This window comes from Macrobrachium nipponense, chromosome 38 (assembly GCF_015104395.2).
Source record: "Macrobrachium nipponense isolate FS-2020 chromosome 38, ASM1510439v2, whole genome shotgun sequence".
In the NCBI taxonomy this organism is placed as follows: domain Eukaryota; kingdom Metazoa; phylum Arthropoda; class Malacostraca; order Decapoda; family Palaemonidae; genus Macrobrachium; species Macrobrachium nipponense.
Genome location: NC_061098.1, coordinates 4908144 through 4928021, shown reverse-complemented (window position 1 = coordinate 4928021; position 19878 = coordinate 4908144). Strand labels below are relative to the sequence as shown.

At 37.2% G+C, this 19878-nt stretch overlaps 1 protein-coding gene across 1 annotated transcript; it reads left to right on the top strand.

Annotated features, from left to right (window-relative positions):
- Positions 1-3055: 3055 nt before the first annotated feature.
- On the top strand, positions 3056-5835 carry LOC135209862 (bifunctional protein GlmU-like). The gene is made up of 4 exons (XM_064242620.1): positions 3056-3211; positions 4182-4251; positions 4779-4907; positions 5429-5835. Exons 2-4 carry the CDS (start codon positions 4207-4209, stop codon positions 5699-5701), a joined length of 447 nt encoding a protein of 148 aa, XP_064098690.1. The 5' UTR covers positions 3056-3211; positions 4182-4206; the 3' UTR covers positions 5702-5835.
- The last annotated feature ends 14043 nt before the right edge of the window (positions 5836-19878 follow it).

Below are 19878 nucleotides of genomic sequence, written 5' to 3'. Positions count from 1 at the left end.
AACTATACAAACCTGAGGTCCTTTACATATAGTCCCACCTCATGCCACCCCTCACTCTGCATTTCCTGGGCCTAAAGCAAAGTGACTCCTCGCCTCGCAGTCGAGCGTACCGCTAACTGCCGGACAAGTAGTTAAGTACCAAACCCCCTTGTTCGAAGCTAACGACCGATTCAGCTGCCGCTAAGTACTTTCCTGTTGTTAAAGGACCTCAGGTTTGTATAGTTAGGAAAAATAGAATTTTTGACAAATTGTTATTTAGTCAACTTCTACCTATCAGGCAACCCACTGCAAGTGCAGCAATTCCTTTGGCCAAATAAGACTCATTCAGTGAGATGCCGCAGCTATGATTGCAACTGAGGTCGATCCCCAAAATAAAGCTGTGACTTTAGATGACATTTATCCCGCAGACAAAGAAGGTACTCATCCAGGACATATCACGGGAGACACTCCAGTGACTGTTCTGTGGGTTTTAGGTCACCAAGATCTCATCACACTATGAATTCCTTATTTGGGGATCAAGCCCAGGACCCCCACATTGATGACAGCCACGTCGTTTTGTTTCTCTTCCCGCTAGACCTTGCTGATGCAAGATAAAGCAAACTCTGTCCTACAGCTCAACAGAAACTTCGTGATCCCTCAAAGTCAAACAGCAGTTATTTCTTCACAAAGGGAGAGAAAAACATCATCCTTTCCGGGTATTCAACTACTGATGCTTACTCCTCCTGGCAGATGTCCTCCCCATCTCTATAACAATTGGTGAATGATGGAGCACCTGACAAAAACAGCTCATCCTCCTCCTCCAAAATATTCAAGAGTGAAGATAACATGATTGGCTCGCCATAGGTTCAGATCAGGATGACAGAAACAAGGTCGAACTTCCATACCATACATCTAATTGCCCCACTGCCCATTATCCAACAACAGTTAATAATGAGGGAAGCGTCATTCAAAGGCTTTTCTGGTCTTCGATTCTTTGGTATTCTTATGAGAGTTGCAACTGACAAGTTCACTAGATCCTTATCTTTACCCCTGACTGTGTGAAGAACTTAGACGGGGAATTTCATGGCGTGGTGATGACAGCCATCCTAGACAGAAAGACCCTTTCCCCCTCTTCATCAAAACCCAGACAGCCTAAGCGACAGTGGAAGACCCCCTTTTCAAAAAGGACCTCTCACCAAGAATGGGAAAGGTTAGCTACTCATTAGCAGCAACAAGCATCACTTCAGCAGATAACCCTTTTTCCCTATTGTACACAGGCTCTTTGATGAGCAACAGAAAGCGTGTTTGACCTTTCAACTTGGCTGAGAAGAAAGAACTACAGTCAAGTCCCCAAATAGAGGTTGTGGGAGAAGATGAAATTCACCTCCCCATTTGAGATGTATCCTTCAGTGGGGACTTGTCTTAAGGAGAGGTGTTCTTGATAGATGTCAGAAGCAGAACCAAAGGTGGCAGAAGTCTTCTGATAAGGGTATCAAATACTTTTACTAAAAGGAACCCCCATGTCACCAACACCTGTTTTAAGCGCCTCAGTGGCGTGGTTGGTATGGTGTTGGCGTCCCACCTCGGTGGTCGCGAGTTCGATTCTCGGCCATTCCATTGAGGAGTGAGAGATGTGTATTTCTGGTGATAGAAGCACACTCTCGACGTGGTTCGGAAGTCACGTAAAGCCGATGGTCCCGTTGCTTGAATAACCTTTGGTTCCATGCAACGTAAAAACACCATTCAAGCAAGCCAACACCTGTTTTTTAATGTCAATGTCATACACCCTCAAAAGTAAGTTTTTAGTCCTAAACGTAGAAATGTGATCCATGCTAATGAAAGAGGACAGGAGTTATGTGATGCCAGGTTTCTACAGTAAACTGCTCACAATCCTGAATGCTTCAGGAAGTTTAAGTCTGGTTACAGACCCCAACTAATAAAATTAATATTTAGGAAGAGACACTTTCGTTCTTCCACCTAAATTGCGACTCAGGCATGTTATGAGTAAAAGGATTGTGCTAAAACTTTTTTTATTACTAAAGTAAAATGTTATTCAATGAACATATAAATGAGGATAACCCACCTCTCAAAATGATGGAAACAATGGAATGAGGGATGATCCAAAGAGCTAGGTTAGGGTAGAGGGCTAGTAGTGGAGACGTCTTTCCATCTAACAGCAGGTTGTGCAACTGGGAAATTTCCTAAAAATAAAGCATTGTATGGTTAATATATTAGTACGAAAACACGTTTTTGCTTTACTAAAACATTCTTTTTATACGAATCAAAGTTAATAATGTATATAGTTTCCTACATGTATGATTTGTGTAAATGACATGCAAAACTGAAAGCCAACACAGAGACCTTATTAGGTTAGAAAACCATTGCATGCTGATCATTGGGGCAGAAATTTTGGATGAAGTCATGGCAAACAGATACCAAAATTTAAGAGCACATTATCCTTCTTTTTTTATTATATGAATAGTACAGATATATCGTAGTTACGTTGAGACTAGTTTTCATGTCTGATTATACCGCCAAGATTTCAAATTCTGGTCTTCTTATGGTATTATCTGAAAAACCAATTACAAACACCCAGAGTATTACAGAGGCAACCAGTTCTGCATTTCTTAGAAAGACTTAGAAGTAAGGTGAAAAATGACAGTACATACATGACTTGGTTAGTAATTAAATTATGTGCAGCTATCAGCTCACTTAGAAACAGCAGACAGACCTGCTATCTATACTAATAAATTCTAAAAGGAATGATTCACCCCAGTCTCCAAAATTCTCCATTCAGTTGACAAATCCTCTACAACCCAAACCAGTATTCAACACAACTCTATAGCTTTTAACTTGAGATCCACCCCCAAACCATCAGCTAAAAAGCCCATGCCAACGAAACTACTTGTATACATGAATACCCCGTATCTAGGGGTTAGGGAACCACACGTGTGCCCAAATGCACTTGTTAACCGCATCTGTCTCGCTACGATATGGTCACTGGCGTCTCGTCTGGTGACGTCATCAAAACTCTAACCAATGAGTTGACCGTAATGCTGTCACGTGATTAACCTCGAGGACAGATTACATGAACACTACAACCACTGAGCTAGTACCATGACAGAGCACGGTGTCATGACTCATGAGTGACTTGTGAAACGAGTTTAAGTATAACACATCGCAGCGCATATACATAAAGACTTATAAGGATTCAGATTGAAGGCCATAATATGTGAGTATTGTGATGACTCAGTGATAAACAGATTAAGAATGCGAGTACTAACAAAAACCGGTAAACAGAGATGTTGTACCTACACACCCCAACAGCAATCTCTAGCGAGAGAAATACTACAATGGTTCTCGGTTTCAGACACTGGAGTGTGAGACACATTAGAGATAGCAATCATTGCTGCCATAAAAAAAAATATAGCTTTCTTGTAGAGTGTAAATATAAAAACTTTTTTTTTATGGTCTAACAATTGTGGATCACCGTAAAGAATGTATACTACATTTCTGGACCATGGGTGAAAGCTGAATGCTTTAAGAGATTTTGTGTGAAAGAGGTATTGGGAAGTCGTGTGTGGTTGTGCCAAAGTGAAATGTATCATAGGTTATAGTGATGGTCTACTCTCGCGTCTGGCGAGCCTGCATTCTCACTGATAGTAATTGACTGAATGACTAAGATATGTAACTAACGTAATGACGAGAGAGAGAGAGAGAGTCTTTTAACCGAAAAAGACCATGCATGTTGCGTGTTAAGAATGATTAACGGATCAGTCATGTTCCAGGGGGCGGCGAACTGAGTCAGGCGATGTTTTCACTTTGCTTCCTGCAAACTATTCCCTGGAAGTGCACGATATACGTACACCGAGCTTAAATGTGGTTTCTGGACGATTTTGTTCACTGAAATAAACGCAGCTGTCACTAACAACTTCACCTTACACAAAAATTATGATCCTTCTCTGAACTACCAATTTTCACTAAGTAGGTAGTAAGACTGATTTTAAAAACAATTCTTTCAGTGCTTATACTGATGATGACAATTTCTCATGGAATTTCCCCACTGATAATCAGACGTCTTGTGAAACATTTTTATTGTTTTTCAACCTGTTGAAAATAGATGAGTAACATGGATGACAATTTAAAGCGTTAAGTTTACTTCACTCAATTGTCAATAAATTTTCTTTCTTTCTACTTTACAGAGTTGGGACACTTATCATTCACGACATGAGCTCGAAAGTCCACATCCTACGCCTTAAACCAGGACAGGAGGTAAGCAGAGATTATATATATAGTGGTTGGATGTATATCTGACCATACTTTAGTTGAAGCAAAAGTGACAATAGGTGGAAAGTTTAATTTTGAATGGAAAGGGTAAAATCTAGTTAAGGGAAGTGTAGATGATTACAGAGAAGAGCATGAAAGAAGAAAATGGATGACATAGGCTGAGGTTCAAGACAGACAGGCAAAAGGAGTAAATGCGAAGTATGTGAAATCCTCCGACGGGATCATAAGGACACCAGGGAGTGTTTGAGGGTTAAACATGATAGGAAATGGGGATAAATATATTATGAAGATGAGGAAATGAGAAAAACAAGATTATTTGAGATGTAACTGCATGGCAGAGGAGAAGAAAAATGCGAGTGATAAAAATTGGGATAAGAAATTACCTTTCATTCTAAATTCAGAGAGAAAGGTTGCTGAACATATGGACCTCAAAATAATTAATGCCTCTTGAAAAAGAAAAGGCTGTATGCTGACTAAAGCCACTAAACCTTTTCGGTCTATTTTCATTAAAGGTCAAACAGTGCTTGGAAGACTTTGTAGCTACAAGGGCCCCTAACGGTGTGGCTATCATGACCTGCTGTGGATCAGTCACTTCGGCAACGCTACGTTTTGCTGCAGATTCGAATGGAGTCACTGACAAAGTAAGCAAGTCTCTCTCTCTCTCTCTCTCTCTCTCGTCAATACTAAACTGGGAGTGAAAACAAGCAAGTATCTCTCTCTCTCTCTCTCTCTCTCTCTCTCTCATTAACTCGAGATTGGGGTGAAATTTACTTTTGGGTTATTACTGATTCCTTTACAGAGCTGCCAGATGATGCTGATTTGCTTAAAAGAAATAGGAGTATCATTTCTGATGATCTAAATTTTAGTTTGGTGTATATTTATGAAAGCCTATTCTTCATCATCGTTATAGGTGTACATCCAAAAATACTGAAAAATACAGTACAGACTTTTCTGTATAATGCTAAAAGAAATTTTAATACACATTTAGTCATCCATGCTTGCCAAATCACAACGTGAATGAGATATAAGTATATTCTTAATATTCCAACTAGAATAGTGATTTATTATGAAACTACAGACTGTACTCTGTGAGACAGCAACATTTGCGAACGAGAACCTGTATCTATAACCTAGTAATTTACGTTTTACAAATTCACAACAGACACAGCATTACAACCAACACTTCGAGGTCTTGGCAATGTCAGGCACAGTGAGCAGAGACGGAGCTCACCTGCACATCTGCCTCGGTGACAACAACGGTGCCACGATTGGAGGTCACGTGATGGGTGACCTCAAGGTCTTCACCACCATGGAATTGGCACTCTGCGAACTCGCCGAGGTCGTCCTCAGGAGAGAACACGACCCGGAAACTGGGTACGATGAACTGGCAGTTACGAAGGGGAGTGACGGGGTATCATCTTCTAAGAGTAATTAAGTTGGTAGTTTTATCCTTACAGATTTTTTAAAAGGAACTACGATATAAAGGCATGCTTTTTTTTTCTTTAACAAAAAAATAATAATTTCTAATTGCTATCGATGATAAATTATAATTTCCAAATATAATAATCAGGTAAAAATTATTGGTTTTATTTACCTAAACTGCTCAAATTAATTAAACTTTGATGGAAATTTCACCAAGTGTTGATTCATCTTTTGTTATACATGCAATCACTTATACTTTTGTTATATTTTTAAAAAAAAATTATACAAAAATCTGATAATATCAAGTGGTTATCAATAATAAATTACAACTTCTAATTATAATGATTACAAAAAGGCCTTGTTGTACTCACCCAAAACTGCTCACAGTCATTATATGTACTGGAAGAGAAACTTCCCCCAGCATAGATTCATCTTTGTTATAAATGGAGTCACTTAAACTTTTTTTTTTTTTTTCTTACAAAAACTTATAGTATAAAATTGTCATCCAGTGATGATGATTTCGGAAAACGGCCTAATTTTACTCGCCCAAAACTGCTCTCCCCAAGCATATAGATTCACCGTTGGTTCCTGCCCCAACGAAGGGATATATCACTGACCTGAAACAAGACGATATATTGGCTACAATACAAAAGCATTTCAGCGTTTCAATTAACTGTGGAGTGCCACGTTTCCTCTTTATGCAAATAAAACCCACCTTTCAAACGAATAACATCAATGTCGGAATATAATTAATTGGACTGCTATTCCCTTTTATGTGGTGATCATAGATACAAATGATTCGATATTTTTTTTTATTGCAACGTTAATTTTTAATAGATATATGTAAATGAAACTTGGGAAATTATTCAATTTCCGTTTTCATTGACACCCCCCCCCTTTTTTTTTTTTTTTAACTAACTGGACGTGTGTATGTTACACTTGGAACAAACAAATCAGACTAAAATGCGCTTGGCAAGATGTCGTCTGCAGATTCTGCCATTATTATTATATTTATTGCTGATATTTTACTTTTTCATTATTACTTTAAATACTATCAAGTTAAGTGCTATCAAGTTAAAGTTTTTTTTACATTTAATTATAACTCTCAATGCATTTTTTCTCACCAATATTACTACTGTTATTACCAGTATTATGATTACTATCTTTTATGCTACCTCAGCTATTTGGTGGATAAGTGCCGATTATTCATTTTTTTTATCATGTTGTCTCATGTATCTAGATTGTGTATGTTACTGTATGTATTTTGTATATTAATAAAGGATATTATTATTATTATTATTATTATAAAATATACGCAAATTAATAATAATTAAAAAAAATGATTTAGGTGCTAATTCAAGTAGGATGATACTAATCATATTCCGGACATCACACGGCAATCTTACGACCCAAACACAAATGCCCAAGAATTATATTTATAACAAACCGGAAGCCCTCTATAGCAACCCAAATACTACGTTTGAATAAAAGCGCCTCAGTGGCGTGATCGTTATGGTCTTGGCCTGCTACCTCGGTGGCCGCGAGTTTTCGATTCTCGGGCATTCCATAGAGGTGTGAGAGATGTGTATTTCTGGTGATAGAAGTTCACCCTCGACGTGGTTCGGAAGTCACGTAAAGCCGTTGGTCCTGTTGCTGAATAACCACTGGTTCCATGCAAGGTAAAAACGCCATACAAACAAACAAACTTTCATCAGAAAGAAGAAAAGCCACGAAGGTAAACCAAGGCCCGCCTTCACTTATTCATGGCGAAGGGAGACTGCCGACCTTTTAACCTTTCGACGTCAGCACCTTTTCCTCAGAAAACAATCCTATAACCATCCGGGGTCCTTTGAAGGGGAGAGGACCGAAGGACCGTCTGTCTGCCCGCCCAAGGCTTGTGCCACCACAAAGAGACGCAATATGCCTTGCAATGCAAGCAGGATACATGATAGGATTCGGTCGCTCAGTTCCTTCAAGATGCATTTTAACTGAAGCTCTTAATTGATTGAAATATCCTACGAAAATGAGGAATAAGCAAAGGAAGGCAAAGGATCCACTCAAACGGAGGAAACTATCAGGATGACTGAATATACCTCAGGTACACTTGATAAACACATTCAGCTTCAATTATAGAGGGTGTCCATAAAGTCCCAGTACCATTACAAGCAATAAATACTTGTAATGGTACAAGGACTTTATGGACACCCTGTATGTTATTTACGGTTAAGCTGGTTAAATTTACGCCAGCACGGGCTCTTGCTCACAGAGCAGCCCGTGTCATTCAACGATCTGAAGTGGAGAAATGGTCACGGGTAAAATGACATGAAGGTGAATGTATGGCCATGAATTACATTGTAATAGTTCTCGAGGTCACTAATACCTCTTGTCGACCTCTGGGAAACATTTAATCTCCACCACTGATACAATCTTCGCTTTAATCTTTCAAAAAGAATATTTCTCTCGAACACTAGAAGATATTTTTCTCTAACATCAGAAAGCGTGTCTTCATCTTGAAAATATTTGAAAATATTTCCGTTCCACAACTGTTAAACATTTGACCTCAAACACTTAAAACATTTTCCTTACAGTACTGAAGAAAGATGCCATCTCTTTCGGTTAACTTTTTTTCTCTGAATAATCGGAAAACATTCATTCTCTGCTTTGGAAAATATTTTTCCTTAACCTCTGGCGAAGAAGTTCTCACTACAGCTATGAAATTCTCTCTTTACCAATGAAAACATTCTTATTGACCACTGAAAAACATTTTCTTTACACAACTGGAAACCATTTTATCTCTATTGGGAAGCATGACCTTTCCACAACTGGATGTTGCTGTTGAAGAATAAGCTGACCTTATGCCAGAACAGGCTCTTGCTCACAGAGCAGCCCTCAAGGAAAACTCGAAAACATCATATTTTAACCACCGAGGAAAATTGTTCTTCTTCCGTTGACAAAAATAAATAAATAAACAAAAAACTCCTCCCAAAATCGCAAACCATTTTCCTTCTTCCACAAGGAAACAGGTTTCCCTCTCTACCACTGGCCACTGAGGAAAAATTTCTCCCCACAACTGGAAAAAAACTCCCAGAACTGGGAACCAATTTTCCTCTTCCAAAGGGAAACTTCATCTTTCTATTACTGGAATACATCGTATCTTTACCACTGGGGGAAAATTTATCTCCACAACTGGAAAAAAACTCCCAGAACTGGAAACCAATTTTCCTCTTCCAGAGAGAAACTTCATCTTTCTATCACTGGAATACATCGTATCTATACCACTGGGGAAAAGTTTCTCTCCAAAAATATTCCCCCCATCAATTTTTCCACTTATTTTCCTCCACGCACAAACCGCCTCGTCACGCGATCAATTCCAGCAAGCAACGTCAGTTTCAATGGATGGTAACGAGGCACGTTTGGAAGCGTGGGTCAGACAGAATTCACGCTTTTTGAGCACTGCTGACCCCTTTACCCAATTTGGTGTCGACCGCTGCTGGTGGGTTTGGTCAAAATTGTTTCCAGAATTCGTTAGCGGTAATCTGATTTGAACCCGTTTGATATCTAACTGGTTCACACAGTAGTATTAAGACCACGTAACCTTACTATTGGATGTTTAGGCCAAAAATCCTCTATAACATAAAAACAAACGTCGTAAAACAATAGACTAGCTAACACGTACAGAAAGGCGCTTGGGTATGAGCGTTAGTGTGTGTGATTGTATGGGGGCTGGGGGTAGTGGGGGCTCAGTACACTGCTAAATAGCCTACTTAATCGTTTTATGAAGTGACTAATGTTACGGAAATTATCGGTGTAGGGGATCATCCACAATAATTAAGAGGAAAGGCAAATAGTACCACATTCAAAAATGATTTAGTAGGTTCTTCAGCACTGTATTGAGCGGGCACCCCGCCCCCCCATCCCCCCGCCCCTCCCACCTTCCACACACACACACACACACACACAGAGGCGCTCGCTCGCTTTTTTGTACATGTTAACCAATATATTGTTTTGCAACGTTCGTTTTTATGTTATTCATACGTTCTGCTCTACAGGATTTTGAACCTAACATTTTATTTTATATATATATATATATATATATATATATATATATATATATATATATATATATATATATATATATATATATAATTTCAGCGTCACTATATAAGAATATAGTAAATACTAAATTTGACAATAAACAGTATACACGACCACAGAAAAAAAAATAAACTGCCTGGAACGCCACCAATCTTCCCTCCTCCCTCAACAAAAAAACCATGAACTCCACATACATACACAAACGCTTTTATATAATATCAGCATATCGGCGGCAAGTCGGTCTCAAGCCCCTTTTTTTCCCCAGATCTCTGTTTAGTTAGTAGCTGTTAAGACTGACTGAGAGGTCGTCGTGATGTAATGAAACGGCAATGCGACGCTCACGCCGCAACAGAGCGAAGGCCTTAAAGGAGATCTCGGATAACATCCCACCGAATGAATGGGTCTTCTGGTGTGTCCTACGAGTGGGGTGGGGGAGCGTTTTTCATGCATATTGCTTTGTACGTCTATAGACAGTAGGATATATATGTCTCGCGCGTTATAACAATGTCACAGGATGCGTTTACTGTTTAGCTTAGAACGGGTGTTATACGTCGAGTGAATAGCTTTAAATCATGTATGACCAACGTTTATATATATGCATATATGTGTAGTATATACGTATAGATACATACTTAAATAAAATACATATATCTGTATACAGATCTCTATACTCATTAACGCTCGGATTGTTATACTGTTAAAATATTAGCCGCAAATACTTCCTACTATGATATTCACTTCATCAAAAGGTAGTCATCTATCACAGTGCATCTGCCCAGAGCCAGGATTCGAACTCGTCTTAAGAGGCTGAAAAAGAGATGAAAACAACTTAGTGGAATCGCCCCCTTCACCTCTATATCAAACCCCAAAATGTAGGTTCGAATCCCGGCCGGGGGTAGCTGCGGTTATATTTTACTCCAGTTGAGCGGAAATTATTCTCAAGGTTAGGTGAATTAGATATTAAGGGCTGTTTGTGGGTTAATATTTGATTATAATATATTCATCACGTTCAATGTTGTTTATATATTCTGTCTTAATAGAAAGAACATTTTAACATCTTCTTTAAGAAGGAATTAATAACTTTAGCCACAAACGATATTACTTTTGAAATTATGTAATCCAGGAACGAAACTACGACGTATCTAGGTGTTATTCCTGTATCGTTCCATTTCAGCTTATGCCGAGGGCAAAGACATCGAATATGATGTACTTAGATCGATTTATACAATCCATAAATTTAAAGGGAAAACGCTGCAGATGGTTTCAATTTTATGGCAGCATAAAACTTTAACTGCACAATTAATTTCTGGAGTCGGTCGAAAACAATATCTCATCATTAAGGAGAGAGAGAGAGAGAGAGTGAGTATGTCTTTAACAGAATTTATATAAAATAGTTTGTCTTTAACAGAATTTATATGAAATAAAGAGAAGTAATTCTCTAACAGAATTTATATGAAATAAAGAAAAATCTTCAATAACCATCAGTAAATAAACACAGAATTACTCTAAATATAATTCAGTTTCGCAATAAATTTGCATACTACCATCAATACTAAATAAAAATATTGAATTTAACATTGCATCGCCAGTATATATATCTCAGCGATGAATAACTTTGAAAAGCAAATATGTAAACTAAACGGCTGAATATTCTCTCCGTCGGCTACTGGTTGTAGTGTATTAACTCGTACACAAATCAGACCGTCCAATAACTTATACTTTACGCGACACAGTTTCGCCCTCAAACGGGCCTTCTGTTCCACTTCGCTCGGAACCGTGAACAGAGTCATAACAGAGTCATCAAACAATAAGACGTCGTTCTTTGAAGGGACGAGAAGCAGTACCCCGAGGGCAATTCACAGTCAGCCAATAAAGCCTGAAAAGACTTATATCGGGGCTCCTCCAGTCTTATCGAGAGAGTATAAAAGAACAAAGCTTTTCTTCGGAGGAGCGTCTCGAACTCGTGGCTCGAGTGAAACTTTTCGGGATATAGAGCCGCGATATTATTCACTTAAGACGATGGACGGTCTACTAAGTTCCAATATCCATAAATTTGAGGCTTTCTCTCTCTCTCTCTCTCTCTCTCTCTCTCTCTCTCTCTCTCTCTCTCTCTCTCTCTCTCTCTCTCTCTCCTCCAGGGTGTTTTATTAGCTCAAATAATTCTTTAATATGTTAAAATGCTTAGATTTTATGATGGATTACTTTTCAGTAAACTAGGAACACACGTCGTCTGAATAATTGGCTTCAAATGGTTTGTAATTTCGTTTGTACCGTCCCTCTACCACACAAACACACAAACACACATATATTTATATAATATATATACTGTAAATTTCTACCACTTTATATCTGCCCCCTGAGAATGTCTTAGATATAAAGACGAAACCGGTCGGGATTCACACCTATAGCGTTTCACTTTACCTGTGGTAGATGTACATATATATATATAGAGATCACGTAATCAGCGTGATTGCAATCATATTCTCTCTCTCTCTCTCTCTCTCTCTCTCTCTCTCTCTCTCTCTCTCTCTCTCTCTCTCTCTCTCCCTTACGCCAAAAAAACTCTGTAAAATAAGCTTTAACACAAACGGGCAGGGAGTTTAATTAAGTGACCTGTTAGAAAGGAAACTGGAAATCGAGCCCTCCATACCACAGGGTGCAACGGAAAGTGACGCCAACCAAATAGGAAATATCAAAGGGGAGATTAATTCCATTGATTTTATCTCGCACAACCAACAACAACAACAACATCAGAGAGAGAGAGAGAGAGAGAGAGAGAGAGAAGGGGGGTGGGGGGATTACAAATTTTCTGCTTCGTGATGTTCTATATATATATACTTAATATAGGTATATAAAAAAGTAATATATATATATATATATATATATATATATACATATATATATATATATATATATATATATATATGTATATATATATATATATATATATATATATATATATATTTATATATTATTTATATACCTATATTAAGTAATATATATATAGAACATCACGAAGCAGAAAATTTGTTGTATATATACATATATATATATATATATATATATATTATATATATATATATATATATATATATACACACACACTCACACATATATATAATATATATATATATATATATATATATATATATATATATATACTTTATAGGGGGGCGGGGTTTAAGTCCTATACTGCCTTTTTATTCCTTAATATCTGGATAACGACTAAATAAACTTTGTCTCATATCTTTTAGCGTTTGCAAGCAAAGAGAATCTATCTATTATTTAATTACACGTTACCATCAATATTCTCGTAGCGCATCATAAGTGACGAATGACTGACAATACATTAACGTTCCTCTCTCTCTCTCTCTCTCTCTCCATATGATTGATCAGAGGTAAATAGGAATGGTATTTAACTCTGATAAATTTGAATCAATAAAATTATGGAGACAGAGAAGGAAAGCTATATGCATATAGGGAAACCTAATATGAGACCAATCACAAATAAGGAAGCAGTTTTTTCCCGAATTCTTTCCTTATGCCTTTTCGTCCTTTGGTAAAATATTTTCTCGTTCTCTCATTTTTCCCAACTTTTCTCTCTCTCTCTGCTCTCTCTCTCTCTCTCCTCTCTTCTCTCTCTCTCTCTCGTCTCTTCTCTCTCTCTCTCTAACCAACCAAAAGGATATTGCGAGGGGTACTTCAGTTACCTTCTTACTGTAGGGTATATGTAATTATATATACATATATATATATGTATATGTTTATAAATGTATATATAATTAGTATATTAATGATAAGTGCTACAAAACGTATCTAAAGGTCTAAAGGAAGGTTTACGTCACCAATGACTTTAATGGCATCGCTAATTAATTAATGCTATCAGTTATCTACACAGGGAAAGTGTCGGGTTATCAAAGGGCCCATTAATGTCAACACATTCGGCTAATTGGGACACCACAGGTATGACTTTATTAGGGCTGACCTTGTGTGACATATCGATTCAAATAAAGAAAAATCATGCTTATTTTATAGGAAACCAAAAAGGACAAAATGAGAGAGAGAGAGAGAGAGAGAGAGAGAGAGAGAGAGAGAGAGAGAGAGAGAGAGAGAGAGAGAGAGAGTTGGGGAAAATGAGAGAACGAGAAAATATTAATACCAAGGACGAAAGGATGAAGAATAATTCGAAAAACATGCCATGGAGAGAGAGAGAGAGAGAGAGAGAGACCTTACCTTACAGACCTTACTACATCTTGTTCGGGTTGCCCCAGGTCCCTCAGTGTGAGGCCCCTATAATGTCTACCAGAGAGTTGCTAGTACATCTTCCGGTATATTTTGCATCTTCCAATCTTGGATGGTCTGGGATGCAGCTTAGATATTTGTCGAGCTTATTCTTAAACACATCTACGCTCACTCTTGATATATTCCTCAGATGAGCTGGCAACGCACTGAATAAACGCTGCATTGTCGACGCTGGTGCGTAGTGGATTAATGTCCTGTGTGCTTTCCTTATTTTTCCTGGTATAGTTTTGGGCACTATTAATCTACCTCTGCTTGCTCTTTCTGATATTTTTAGCTCCATGATGTTTTCGGCAATTCCTTCTATCTGTTTCCATGCCTGAATTATCATGTAGCGTTCTCTTCTCCTTTCTAGATTATATAATTTTAAGGATTGTAGTCTTTTCCAGTAGTCAAGATCTAAGGTTAACTTCTTCTATTCTAGCTGTAAAGGACCTTTGAACACTCTCTATTTCTGCAATATCCTTTTGATAGTGTGGGTACCATATCATACTGCAATATTCAAGTGGACTACGAACATACGTTTTATAAAGCATAATCATGTGTTCAGCTTTTCTTGTTTTGAAGTGCCATAACAACATTCCCATTTTTGCTTTACATTTTACCAATAGAATTGCTATTTGATCACTGCATAACATGTTCCTATTCAACATCACACCAAGGTCCTTAACTGCTTCCTTATTTGTGATTGTCTCATTATTAGGTCCCCTATATGCATATAGCTTTCCTTCTCTGTCTCCATAATTTATTGATTCAAATTTATCAGAGTTAAATACCATCCTATTTACCTCTGATCAATCATATATTTTGTTAAGGTCTCTTTGTAGCGCGTTCCTATCTTCATCACAAGTAATTTCTCTACTTATTCTTGTGTCATCGGCGAAACTACTCACTACCGAGTCCTTAACATTACTGTCTATCTCTGCAATCATAATAACAAACAGTAATGCAGCTAACACCATACCTTGTGGCACACCGGACATTACCTTAGCTTCATCCGATTTCTCATCGTTTGCAATAACTATCTGTTTTCTGTTGTGTAAAAATTCTTTTAACCATTTTCCTACTTTCTATATTACATTATGTTTTCTAATTTTCTTCGCTAATATATTATGATCTACCTTGTCAAAAGCTTTTGCAATGTCTAGATAAACCACATCTGTTTCATTTCCGTTTTTCATATTTTTGTATATGTTCTCACGATGGACTAACAGTTGGGTTTGTGTACATTTTCTGGGTACAAAACCATGTTGTCCTATATTAAACAAATTATTTTTTATTAAATGTTTCAAAATATTTTTCTTTATTACCCTTTCATACACTTTCATAATATGTGATGTTAGACTCACAGGCCTATAATTACTTGCCTCTAGTCTTGATCCACTTTTGAAAGTAGGGGTAATATATGCTAATTTGTGCTCATCATAAATCTTGCCTGTATCGACACTATGCCTTAATAATATTGCAAGGGGCTTTGCGATAGAATGAACTACTTTCTTTAACAAAATAGCAGGGACACCATCAGGCCCAGCTGCAGCTCCATTTTTTATTTCATTAATAGCCTGCACAATATCAGCTTCATTAATATCTATCCCTTATTTCTGTATCATTATCTTCATTATCAATTCTAGGGGTGAATTCTCTCTTATATCTTTCTGCCAATATGTTGCATATTTCCTTTTTTCATTCGTTAATCTCCCTTCAATTCTTAGAGGGCCTATTTCTAATCTTCTTTTATTCGTCTTTTTCGCATACGAGTACAATATTTGGGGTTTTGCTTGATATTTACTAGGGTTTTTTCTTCCAAGTCCCGCTTTTCATTTTCTTTTGATTGTATAATCTTTTGTTCTGCATTTTCTATCTTACTTTTTAGTTCCATCACTTTCCATGCAGTTTTTTCTTTTGCAAGACCTTTTTTTCACTTTCTGATTTTATGGAACAAGATCCTTCTGTCTCTTGGTATGCATGACTGATGTTTACTTTTCTTCTTCGGTATATATTTATCCACTATTTTCTCTAATATTTTATATAATATCTCCGTATTTACCTTTATATCATCACTTACGAAAATGTTATCCCAATCTTTGTTTAATTCTTCATTTATTTCTGACCATTTTATATTTTTACTGTAGAAGTTGTATTTTCCATATCCTTCCCACTTTTTCATTTCTTGCTTATTTCTGTTTTCACTTGCTTTGGAATGGACTGTTAATTCTATGACATTATGGTCTGAAATACTCGCATTATAAATTATTATTTCTTTAACTTAATTTACCTCGTTCACAAATACTAGGTCTAAAGTATTTTCATTTCTTATTGGCAGGTGATTTATTTGTTGAATGTTGTATTCTAGTAGCATATCTAATAGCTTTTCGAATTGCCTCTTATCTTCTGCACTACTATTACTCTCTTTTTTATATGTATAAATACAACCACAATCTCCTATTCGTTCTTTCCAGTCTACGAAAGGAAAGTTAAAGTCTCCGGATAGGAGAATAGTCCAGTCCTTGTGATTTCTTCATATATCATCCAATTTTTCTATTATTGTGTCAAACTCTTTAGTATTAGGGGTCTATATATTACTATGTTCATTAATTTTTCAGATTCAAATTCTACCGCTATTAGTTCACATTCTGAGTTACTATATTTCTCATATATTTTTCCTTGTTTTTTGTCTTTCCCATATATTGTGGTTCCCCCTTGATTCCTATTTTTTCTATCTGATCTATAGTTTGGAAACCCTTTTATTTGATCATCATTACCAGTCTCTTGGGAATACCAGGTTTCACTTATATTCATTATATCTATTTTCTTTTCAATTTAGGTTAGTTCTTCTAAGTACTCTATTTTTCTTTTTGAGTTACTCGTAACTAAACCCTGCGCATTCATCACTATGATGGTTTGCGTGTTATCTCCTTCATTTAATATGGGGTAATAATAAGGATTTTCCCATGTCTCTTTCCTGTTCTGGTATGTTGTTCTTTTCTTCATTTCCAGAAATTCTGATATTAAAAAATCCAACTTTTCCCAAATATTTGATCTTCCTTCATCATAATTATTCATTTTGTGTCTGAAGCTGCAATTTTCTCCGTATCTGCAACATCCCCTAGCATCGTACATACAGTATTTATCTCTTGAGCTGCAGTATCTTGGAGCTGATGCTTGGAAATCTTTGCTGACACTCGATATCGCGGAGAGAGAGAGAGAGAGGAGAGAGAGAGAGAGAGAGAGAGAGAGAGAGGAAAGTTGGGGAAAATGAGAGAACGAGAAAATATTGATACCAAGGACGAAAGGATGAAGAATAATTCGAAAAACATGCCATGGAGAGAGAGAGAGAGAGAGAGAGAGAGAGAGAGAGAGAGAGAGAGAGAGAGACATTAATGTCGACTCATGTGGGTCACTGACCTGCCTTGTCAGTCATTCGGTAATTATGATCCACTATTTAATGAACACTGTAAGAATATAGCTAACTTTAACTTTGAATAAAAACTACCGAGGCTATAGGGCTGCTATTTGGTACGTTTGATGACTGGAGGGTAGGTGATAAACATACCAATTTGCAGCCCTCTAGCCTCGGTAGTTTCTAAGATCTGAGCGCGGACAGAAAAAGACGCCACACCAGTTTCATTTTACAGAAAACTATAAAAAATCTCTAAGACTCTAAGAATGAGGGATACTTTAAAGGACACAAAGATTGCAAAGACTCGCATAACTTGAGATCAGTAATGTCTGGGTAGACTTCCACAATTTTTTTTGGTTAAGTTTTGGTATGAAATATTTTTCAGGCCAAAGCCGGCTTACGTAAGTTGAAATGAATCTGGGTAAAGCCTTGAGCAGCAAGGAGAAAATTAAGCTGAAAAGTAAGGATAGTGACTCCACTTTTCAGGGAAAGTTGTAAGAGTCAAGAAAAATATATTATGCGCCGAAATCCACAGTCTGGCAGAGGAGATAGTTAGCCATAATTAATCATGTAATTCTTGAGCATTGTTGATATTCACGAAGTAAATATTGGATTCTTAATTAATAAGTCATGAAAATTAACTGTTTTATGCCCTGCCAATGTTCCCAAAAATATTAATATTAGTTTGATAAACAGCGACCAACTGCAGTACATATCACTTGTTTTATGTAAGATCTCGCAATTCTAATCTGAATACATTTCCATTTTTCAAATGAAGCCAGACAGCGTAAACAAAGCTTTAATTACTAGTAAACAAGGCTTCAATTATTAGTAAACAAAGCTTCATTTGCTGGCAAACAAAGCTACAATTATTAGTAAACAAGGCTTCTATTATTAGTAAACAAAGCTTTATTAACCATTAAACAAGACTTCAATAATTAGTTAACAAGGCTTCATTTACTAGTAAACAGGCTTCCATTATTAGTAAATAAATCTTCATTTACTAGTAAATGAGGCTTCATTTACTAGCAAACAAGGCTTCAATTAATAGTAAACAAAGCTTTTTTTTTTCTAGTAAATAAGGCTTCAATTATTAGTAAACAAAGTTTCACTTACTAGTAAATAAGGCTTCAATTATTAGTAAACAAGGCTTCACCTATTAGTAAACAAAGCTTCGATTAAGCAAACCGGAAGACCACAGGACTCTCAGGCCAAGTAAATATTCCATTCATCACAGAGGGTTGCTGTTACCCGGTGGGTGGGGGGGTGGGGGGGAGGGGGGGGGCAAAGAAAGAATCTGGGTGAAGAGATCCAGAGACAGAAAGAGAAATAAAGAAGGGGAATAGAAAAGCAGGGTTCTATATAATAGAAGAAGGAAGGAAGCAGAGAAGACAAGGTAAATGTGGAATATATATATATATATATATATATATATATATATATATATATATATATATATATATATATATATATATATAATAAAGTAATAAATAAACACACGAATCTTCAGCATAAAGAGTACTCATCCCTGTTTACGATAAGGGCTCTTAATTACCCCGCCATACTTTGTAAGGGCAAAACTTAAATCCCTGATAAGACCTTTTCCTTAATCCTTCTCCATCGTGAGAGGCCCTTTGTGCAGCCCGCCGGAAGTGGTGACTTTTCTGGGGTTCTCTCTCTCTCTCTCTCTCTCTCTCTCTCTCTCTCTCGTTCATGGACACCATGTCCATTTTTACACCCTAACCATTTTTACCCACTGCCAATTTGTACCTACTGTCAATTATTACCCACTGTTCATTTTTACCTACTGCCAATTTGTACCAACTGCCAATTATTATTATTACCCACTGTTCATTTTTACCCACCGTCCATAACCCCTGTCCATTTTAACCCACTGTCCATTCTTACCCCTGTCCATTTTTACCCCTGTCCCTCTTAACCCCTTGTCCATTTCCCCCTATCTATTTTTACCACTGTCCATTTTAGCCCCCTGTCCATGTTTACCCCCTTTTCATTTTTACCCCCCTGTCCATAAAGCTGAGGACCCTGAAATAAAGACCATACGAGACCTGCATAAATCTAATGTCTGTACGTCTCAGGGAACAAAACTTTCTTGAAGCGCCTCAGTGGCGTGGTTGGTTTGGTGTTTGCGTCTCACCTCGGTGGTCGCGGGTTCGATTCTCGGCCATTCCATTGAGGAGTGAGAGATGTGTATTTCTGGTGATAGAAGTTCACTCTCGACGTGGTTCGGAAGTCACGTAAAGCCGTTGGTCCCGTTGCTGAATAACCACTGGTTCCATGCAACGTTAAAACACCATACAAACAAACAAAACTTTCTTGATAAAAGCAAAATGGGACGACGAAGTGAGAGGAACAAGTGAGGGTTACAAGATTAA